Source organism: Lactuca sativa, chromosome 9 (genome assembly GCF_002870075.4).
Source record: "Lactuca sativa cultivar Salinas chromosome 9, Lsat_Salinas_v11, whole genome shotgun sequence".
NCBI classification, from domain to species: domain Eukaryota; kingdom Viridiplantae; phylum Streptophyta; class Magnoliopsida; order Asterales; family Asteraceae; genus Lactuca; species Lactuca sativa.
In genome coordinates this window covers 155,525,843-155,535,326 of record NC_056631.2, presented here as the reverse complement: position 1 = coordinate 155,535,326, position 9,484 = coordinate 155,525,843, and the positions used below count along the sequence as shown (strand labels likewise).

General features: G+C 32.8%; 1 protein-coding gene across 1 annotated transcript; it reads right to left on the bottom strand.

Moving 5' to 3' along the window:
• Window positions 1-1,235: 1,235 nt before the first annotated feature.
• Window positions 1,236-6,814, bottom strand: LOC111884523 (acyl-CoA-binding domain-containing protein 4). The gene is made up of 17 exons (XM_052767230.1): window positions 6,422-6,814; window positions 5,643-5,713; window positions 5,417-5,480; window positions 5,205-5,276; window positions 4,880-5,074; window positions 4,603-4,776; window positions 4,448-4,517; window positions 4,286-4,347; window positions 3,787-3,926; window positions 3,548-3,674; window positions 3,317-3,431; window positions 3,141-3,229; window positions 2,436-2,519; window positions 2,171-2,365; window positions 1,938-2,093; window positions 1,815-1,874; window positions 1,236-1,722 (listed from the first exon to the last, which is right to left on the bottom strand). Exons 1-17 carry the CDS (start codon window positions 6,581-6,583, stop codon window positions 1,531-1,533), a joined length of 2,028 nt encoding a protein of 675 aa, XP_052623190.1. The 5' UTR covers window positions 6,584-6,814; the 3' UTR covers window positions 1,236-1,530.
• Window positions 6,815-9,484: the final 2,670 nt, after the last annotated feature.

The window sequence follows — 9,484 nt, the reverse complement described above, 5'->3', positions numbered from 1 at the left end:
AACTTCGACGATCTAGATATACTAACGAACTTAAGAAGCAACAGTTATAACAATGGACACTTCAAGAAAACTTCTATTATATAACTCTTTACAAGGCAACTTCTTCATGATTCCTACAAATGAGGCATCCTTCCTATTTATAGGCGCCTTACACCTCCTTAAATGGAAGTTTCTAGGTCCAGATCATTCTTGACTAGTCTAGACTCTTCCTATTATATACATGGATTTAACAAGACTCTAGAATATGGTATACTTGTCTACGATGCTCTAGAAATCTCTAGGTCGTCCCAACATTATCTAAATCGTTCTTGTGTGATCTAGCGTGTTCTAGATCGTTCCAAAGTCTTCCGGGTCGTTCTAGCTTCGTTTAGTGTCTTCTTGATTATTCCAGATCGTTCTGATTTGTTCCACGGTCATCCATAATATTCTAGCGTCTTCCGGGGTCTCATAGAGTATTTTTGATCTCTCCGAAGACTTCTCAAGGATACTTGATTGTTTCGGAGTTCTCTAGAGGAACGTCGAATTTTACAGAAACTCGGTTGCTGCTGGCATGGTTACGAACTTCCACACAGCTGAAAAAAGCAGAGTCTAGGTCTCATGAAGATACATCTTAAGACCTTGGAGCTATGGCAAAAAATTTAGAACATTGATATACACACACTTTACATTTGCAATCTAGCTTCAACTACTTTATACAAAACAATATTAATTCATAAACTAGCTTATAAGCCACCACCTAAAAGTTGATTTTTAAACTCTGTCAAACAATGTCTAAACACATAAATACTTCGGCAAGCCATGCCGCAAAGGTGGGTTAGAAAACCATATTATAAGAACTAACCACATGTAAATGGCCTACATTCATACCTAAACATAATGTTCATGTCTATGTTTGTTCCGATATAAACAAGAAAATGACTCATATTCATCGACAAACATAGGTTATAAGTTATTTTCAAATGGTTGTGTGATTAAGCCATATAATTTATATGCCTTTGATCTATATCTCATGTGATGCATAAGGTATAGAACCATTTGGCAGGTGCAAATACAAACTCTTTTTGCAAAGAGATCTACAAAATAAATTTAAAAAATTTGGAAAAAAATTAATATAAAACTACATCATTACTACCGTCTTTGCTTATATGCACCAAAAACAAACAAACAAACAAACAAACTACACAATTCATCAAATGATAACATAATACAAATTGAATACATCAAAAGAAAAAAAAAATCCAAAAATCCATCTTCTCTCATAAACAAGTGCATTCAAACCATGTACAACAATAACGACACATCACCATGTCATCATCATTAGTCTAATACGGGAAACAAACAAAGCCTTCAACTTCCAAAATCCCAAACAAAAAAAGAAAAATGAACAAATAGAAGCAGCATTTATCTCAAATTCTAAATACCTTATGCCGAATCAAAATAAAAAAGGAAACAAAAGATTATATATATATTAAAGAAAAAAAAAACAAAAAAGGGATTTAGAACATAATAAAATCATAGTATGTATCTAAATTATGAAGCGTTATTTGGTTTTTGGGCAGGTGGGGGCGGCTGCCCGGCTAGCCAACCCCATACCCCACCTGAGCTCTGTTTTTGTTTTGCATAAGCTTCTTCTGAAGCCGCCTTTTGTCTTTGAAGAATTTCAAGTTCTTTTTGCAACGTGTCCATTGTTTGTAGCTTTTGTCTCAACTCAGCAACATCCACCTGTTTATTTTTCATCATTTCATAATTAAAAAACACTCAAATTAAATAAATAAATAAAATGTTATTTCTTGCATTCAGCCCCTTCATCTTACCTCTAGTTTAAAACATCTTGACTGTTCTGCAGCAAGTTGACCACGTACAGACTGGAGTTCCTGTAAATAATTCACAAATGAAGTTGGATTTTTATTGTCAAATGTCAATAATTTTTTTTTTACCTTGTATAATTCTGTGTTCTTGGATTCAGCTTCTATGAGTTCTTGTTTAAGTTCAAGTGATTGTGACTTTTCTTTATTAAGTTGAGATTCTAGTTCTTCCTTTTCTGCCTTAAGCCTAGAGATTAAACCTTCACTCACTTCCTCAACTTCATTTGTCTGCAACAGTTAATTGTATTTGTAAATTGTAACAAACATCGCAATTTACAACAACTAATAATAATTAATATTGATACCTGTGGTTCATTATGATTATTATTATTATCCATACTGATTTCCCTAATTTTTCCATCTTGACCACCTTCAAATTCTAACTCAACATCTCTAGTGCCATTTGTTGCATTTTGTACACCAGAACCACTATCAAGGGCAGGTATCCCAGACATTGTTGCTTGCAAGGTTGATTTGTGACTCGGTTTCAGTAAGTTCACCTATTTAATAATAAACATCAGAAAACAAGAATTATGATTTTATGAAGTTTCACTTCACTTCACTTCCTACCTCATTGTTGTATCGCCCATTGTATCCTCCAAAAGAAACTAAAACATCTTCACCGTTGTATGAGCTCAACACCAGACTCAACCCCTACACATATCACTTGGGTGTCATTTCATTTCTCAATGCCTTTCTTTATTTCATAGCATAACACGAAACAAGCTATACTGTGTTTGACATGCACTCAACTGGGATTGAGACTGAGACCGAAATCAATGAGACAAAAAAAAATTGCAATTTCTTGTCCCGCTCAAAAAGGTGGGACATGAACTTACTCTCAATCTCTTGTATGTGCAAAAAGACGTAAATGCCCTCCTCATCCTCATCATTGAAACTAGCCCTAGAAAGCTTATCCAGTACTGTCCAATCGAGTCCTGTGTAAGAAACGCAGCCGAAGGCTGCATTTCTTACATGGGATGGGACTAGACTACACAGGCTTTCTAGGGCTATTTTCTATAATGAGGATGAGGAGGGTATTTATGTCTTTTTGCACATACAAGAGATTGAGAGTGAATCCATGTCCCACCTTTTTGAGTGAGACGAGAAATTGCAATTTTTTTTTGTCTCATTGACTTCGGTCTAAGTCTCAGTCCCAGTCGAGTGCATGTCAAACACAGTACAGCCTGTTCTGTTCTATCATATCCTATCTTGAACCAAAGAAAATCATAAAATTAATATTTCTTGCAAAAAAGATAAAAAATAAATAAATACCTCACTAGCAAGAGGAACACGTCCTTCAGCAGTTGTAACAACCGACCAAGACAAAGTAGACATGTTAAGGACAACGGTTTCCGAAACTCCTACAAAATAAAGCAATAATTTAATTATATGACCCAAGAAAAAGAAAATAATGTTTAATTCTGAAATACATTATAATTTATGCATACCACTCTTGTTATCTCCACCACCCACAATGAACCAACTCTCGCCAACTGTGACGCCAGCATGGCCAGCTCGTGGACTTGGAATCTCTCCTTGTTGACTTGGCCTTGACCATTCCATCTATAAAAAATCCATAATATAAATAATTATAAGCAAAGTTTAAATTTCACATAAGGATATTATTAAAACATCAGATATGATTTACGTTATATTATGTTATGTTATGTTTATCTCACAGTTTTTAAATCAAGAACATGAAGATCATTGAAACATGTTGCATGAGTTCCACCACCAAATATAAGAAGATATCTCTCTGCATGCACAGCTGCAGCATGATCAGACCTTGGAGAAGGTGACACGCCTCTGCAATAAATACCAATCTACTTTCATTTATTTGTGTTTTATAAGTTTTTATAATAAGAAGAAATGAAAGTATGATGCTATAATAAAAAAATAGGCCATTTTGTTAACTTACATTGTGTCAATTTCATCCCAAGTCATGGTTTCTAAGTCTAGAATGTGCAGGTCATTCAAGAGAGTTCGGTTTGCATCTTGTCCACCAAAAATGACTAAAGTACCCCCCACAACTGTAACTGATTGACCTCCACGTGAAACCTGCAATAGTAACACAAAACAGAAATATGTTTAAACTTTAAAGTCCATCAATAACAAATGGTTGAGTTTTGTTGTTTGATTTGATTTCTAGCATAAATTTGACGAATATGTTGAGAAGGGTAAAATGGTCATTTTACTATTATTCAGACAGTTGATTCAGTCCAAAAAAGAAACAGTCTTTATTATACAAAACTTACTCCAACAGACATCATTTATTCATAAACATAAGTAAATCTTACTTTTCATGTGTAGAATTTTTATAGTTTTAGAAAACAATTAATACCTATATATTGGAATATTGTTTGATGCTAATGTCTAATGGAAATAAAAGCTAATGGAAAATGATTAAGAACACATACAGGAGGTTTTCCATAGGTCTTCATAGTTGACCAAGTATTCGTTTGCAGATCAAATGCCTTCACTGTTTCAATAAAAATTAAAAAGATATAAATTATACATATAAGAACAAATAGCTATATATTGCAATTAAGTTATGTTTAATAGTAAAAATTCAAACAAACCATTAACAACTTCAGAAGGATCCTTTGAATGTCCTGCAATTGATATAAGCTTATTCCCTTCCCATGGTATCTACAAAATCAAAAATCTTAATTATTTACAAATTTATAAAATCATTGCTTTATAAATTTTTATAAAAAAAGATCTTGATACTGACCAAAGAATGCCCTGCACAAGGAGTTACTATGACTGAAGCCTCAGAATTTGGTTTGACTTCAACCTTTGACCATGTCCAATTTCGTAAATTAAGTATTTGAAGATCATTTAAGTAACGCCCATTATGGTTTCCACCAAATACATACATTTTATCATCAATAACAGCTGCTGCATGCTGTCAATTTCAAAGTTTTAAGTTTAAAAAAAGGTAAAATAAAAGAAAAAGAATGTTGTAATATGAATAAATGGAAGTAGGATGATATAACTATAACTAATACCTCATATCTGGGCTTTGGGCGGGTCCCAGATACAGTAGGGGCAACCCATTGATCATAAACACTAACAGATCCAAATCCTTCCACCATTATATCTTTATCATGAGTTTCTACAGAGTTTCCATTTTCAGTAGGAATGCTTTTTGTTTCAGGTAAACTAATTTCATTCTTGATGGATAAATCTGCCTTTGGATCATGCTACATCACAAAAGGACACTAGATAAGTTAAAATGTTATTAATTTGTTCATTATAGCATATCCTATTTATTTACAAAAGGATTGTTGTTATAAGTTATACTAGAAATAGCAAAAGGTTTTGTAGACTCACATTCATCTCTACATCTATAACAGGCTCTGAGATATAGTTTGCTGCCCTTGAATACCATCCTGGATCTTCTTCCTACTCAAAAGATAAACATAAAACAAAATTAATCAAGATTCTAGAGCATATATAGTTATATATATATATATATATATATATATATATATATATATATATATATATATTCCAGTTTAAGATATATATCATGTAAAATATACCTCCAATATCTTCACAAAGAGGCGCATAGCTTCAATGGAAGCCATGTTTCCAAGACCATTCCAACTGCAATAGAAATAAGAAATAAAATTGGGTATGAACAATGTAATCTTGAAATAGAAATGAAATTGGGTAATGAAGAACGAGTGTTAAAATTGTGACAAAAGGCTTGATTCATATTAGGGTTTAGACTTAAGGAAATCAGATTGATATAAAGTATAAACAAACCTTGTCCATTTGCTTTGTTCTACAGGACTCCAACCTCTTGGTTTTGGTAAGGTACAAGGTCCAACAGTTGCCTGATTTGAAACAAAATGTAGATCCATTAATTTAACTGAGATGATAAATCAGTAAAGCATGAAAACAATGTGATCAATTGCAAAATTATCATTAGCTTTCATGAAACATATTTGAATTTAGAATCAAGCTAAGAGTATGCAAGTTCAATTATCATTAGGTTCCACAAGATTCTCAATCCAAAATTCCTAAAGTTAACATTTTGTACTGTGTTGCAGCCATTCGCTCCATTTGAAAATGAATAATTGACACCAAAGCTTTGATTTTAAAGTACTAGGTTTGAGGTCAAAATCAGGTTCTAACTCTTTCTCTTGAAAGAGGGGTTTATCACATAAAGATATTCAATATAAATTACATTGGAGGTTGTAGCTAATGCAAGCACAATTGTAGTATTACGATGGATCTATCATTTCACATCAATAGCAAAAGAAACCAAAAAAAAATCAAAAAGCACACTTAAATTTTCGTTTTTTCGATCCGAAACGATAAATTCCCAATTGTATAAAACACATAGCAAATTAACAACCTTATCTAATACCTACCTTTCCTAGTAATTACAATAAACCCAGAGCTAATGAAGTTCAAAGCAAGTAATTTAATAATAGAAGACAAATATTGTTAGATCAATTGAAATGATTTCGGGAAAATTGAGCAATTGAGAATTATGGAGAAAGATGCTCATAAACGAAACCGAATGCAAAATAAAAAACCTGTTGATACAAGGCGTAAAGCAAAAGAGCGACGTCGTTAGAGAATTTGGAGGTGACCCCTTTGGAAGATGAATTGGGGGAGCCACCGAAGCCGGCGTAAGTAGCGGCGGCGAAGAAACGATCTGGGTATGCGAGGCCAGAGCTTGCCCTCGCCATCGCCATTTTTCTTGATCTTAATCGATCAGATCAGATCAGATCGGATCGATATCGATGAGGAAGATGACACCCAGAAGACGTTAGGTGTGATTTAAGCAGTAATTTAAGAATGAAGTGAGATTTGAATTGAATTTGGGGCGAAGATGGTAAGTGCGGAGGAATGCTGCCTAGCTGAGAAAAATATTGTTGTTATTCCATTCAAGTCTAGAATAAAAAATGGCTGTCTCTTACACGAAAGCCATTAATTCCAAATATTTGGATTGCTTAAATACATTTTTTTTCATTAGTTATTGTCTACATGAAGAATGTTATTATTTTATTAAAAGGCCAAAAAAATAATGTTGAATTTACTGAGGTGCACTTTAGCCAAACAACCCTCCACTAGGGATTAAGGATTTCGAGTCGGGAAAGAAAAAGAAAAAGAAAAATAAGAGAGGGACGAATGGGAAGAAGACAAAGGGAAGGAAATAGACACTATTTCCTCTACAACTTGTTCCCGGGTTGGCTCGTCAAACTCGACATGCCAAACTCAAGGGCCGATGTTTGCCTAGGTGGGTATCGTTGAGTAGGTGCTCAAGCCGGTCTTTCTAGCCTAAATTAACAAACAAAGTAATAAGTAGTTTTATAGTATTTGATCAATTTTAATTTTAACTTTTAGTTTAACTATGTTATTTTAAATTAGCATATGGCAACCTCTTCCCAACAACCTCCTCCCATAGTTGTGACAAATAACAAGTGTTATAGAAGTTGTCATTAAAATCATTTCATGACCGTAAGATCCTACCAAAAGCATCTTGAAACTTGAAAAATATATTTACATCCATCAATTAACCATTCAGTTAACAATAAATAGTTTAAAACATGCAAAATACATCTTCAATGCATCATTTAACAATAATAATTCAAAAGGGGTTTTCTAAGGTTCATATGTGATCTACTTAGTTAGTCCAAGATAAAATATTATAACTTTTTTAAAAAATAGTACTGATCTTACGATCTAACCTCTATCTCACCTAAAAACAATCCAAGTATGATCGATATCGATTTATCTAAATGGGATCATAGGATCGTACAATCTTACAATCCTAAGAATGATTTTAACAACCTTAATTGCAGTTGCACTTCAATATTATTAGGACATACACATAGTGCTTGATGATATGCTTGTTAAAATATAACACTTGAAAAAAAAAAGGCCTTACAATGTTGGTTCAAGAATGAGAGATGAGAAAAGGGTTTGAACTAATTGTTGGGTTTTCTATGCATCTATACACGAAATTTAGGCAACAAAAGCAATTAAAATAACCCTAAGTGTACATGCACCTTAAGATCTACGTTTTACTATTATAGCAACCTACTTTCAAAACTATGAATTTAAACTACCAAGAGGGATAAGATTACTAACCTTTGAAGTAAAATTGTATTTAATTTTGATTCACTTGAAGATCTTGAAGTTTTGGTTGCTTCTGGAAGGATCTAGCACCCAAACTAAGAATGCATCTAAAGGCTCACACCTAAAAGTCTAAACACTAAAATACAAGGAGAGGAGAGAGCACTTGAGAAAATCAAATTATCTGGCTACAAGGAAGAGAAAGAAAGAAATTTATGAAGACTCAAATTGTCTATTTATAGTTGAACAAACGTGCAGAGAAAGCATATTTGAATTAATTAAATAATCAGATTTAATCTATATTTAAATCATTTCCATATATCAGTTAAGGATGTAAATATATGTTTTCATAGATTCTAGAATGTTCCTCTTGATCAACGATTGAACAATTAACATCCAGTCCCTACACATTTAATCAATTCCAAATTAATTCAAATTAATTTTAACAAGTTTCTAGTTAGTTTATCAAGCTATGATAAATTAATAAACTATTTATCTTACAATCTTAAATCATTTTCTAGCTATTTTAGCTCTTTAAGGCAACCCTAAAATGACTTTGTTATTATTACCAAATTTATACCAATTAGCTATGACATTAGACACCCATTTCCAATAATATCTCACTTAGACAAGTCATAACTGATACTCCAAATGCTCGTTAAACAGCACAACTAAACCCACTGAAGCACTTCCTAGGTTTCCGACCTCACCCTGCCACCAGCTAGTGAAGAACTCCCCATAATATCAGTTACCCACCTCATGAATACAATCACATGCAACAAAGCTTAGATAATCCTTCGAGTAAAAAACTCGTCCCTACAACAGTTAGACCGAAAGGACAGCTGCGCAATAGGGTCAAATCCGTCACTCTGAGATTATCCAACCCTCGTCACATGTGACTTGACGTATTCACTTAGTAGCTAACTCACATCACTTAAGAGTTCCACAAAGCACAAAACAAGCAACATTCGTGCAGTAGGACTCCAATCCATAGCATAACTAAGAACATCCAACTCATATACTATAAATCATGCTAGGAACTTCCACTCTCGCTGTCAGCTGCCTCACGCATGCAAATTATACACAATATTTGATCAAATAGACTGTCGAATAAAATATTCTACCCTAGGACTACAACCAAACGAGAAATAGGAAATAAGGCCAAATCAATCATTCTAGGGCTATATATGAAGAATTTGTTTTAAAGATATCGTATTAAATACATACCTCATCAAACATTTTTGTTTTTTTGTTCTTTCGAACAATTTCTATGTTATATTTTCCTAACATAGACACCTTTAAAATTTTAGATAGACACCCTCATAATTAATAAATAGACATCTTTATAATTTTTACATTTATACCAAACTTATATATATATATATATATATATATATATATATATATATATATATATATATATATATCATGAGGTGGTTAACAAATAAAAGTAAATCTTAACATAGATTGATTCTCATTAAAAAAACAAAAAAAGATATAGTTCTTCTATTCAAAAA

Bases quoted from the DNA above. Each gene is read 5' to 3' on its own strand.
- LOC111884523 (XM_052767230.1), bottom strand. From the start codon at position 6,583: ATGGCGATGGCGAGGGCAAGCTCTGGCCTCGCATACCCAGATCGTTTC. The intron at 2,520-3,140 runs GTATTTATTTAT...TGATATGTGTAG, and splicing joins GTGTTCCTCTTGCTAGTGAG to GGGTTGAGTCTGGTGTTGAG. The intron at 1,723-1,814 runs GTAAGATGAAGG...AAAAATAAACAG, and splicing joins CAAGATGTTTTAAACTAGAG to GTGGATGTTGCTGAGTTGAG.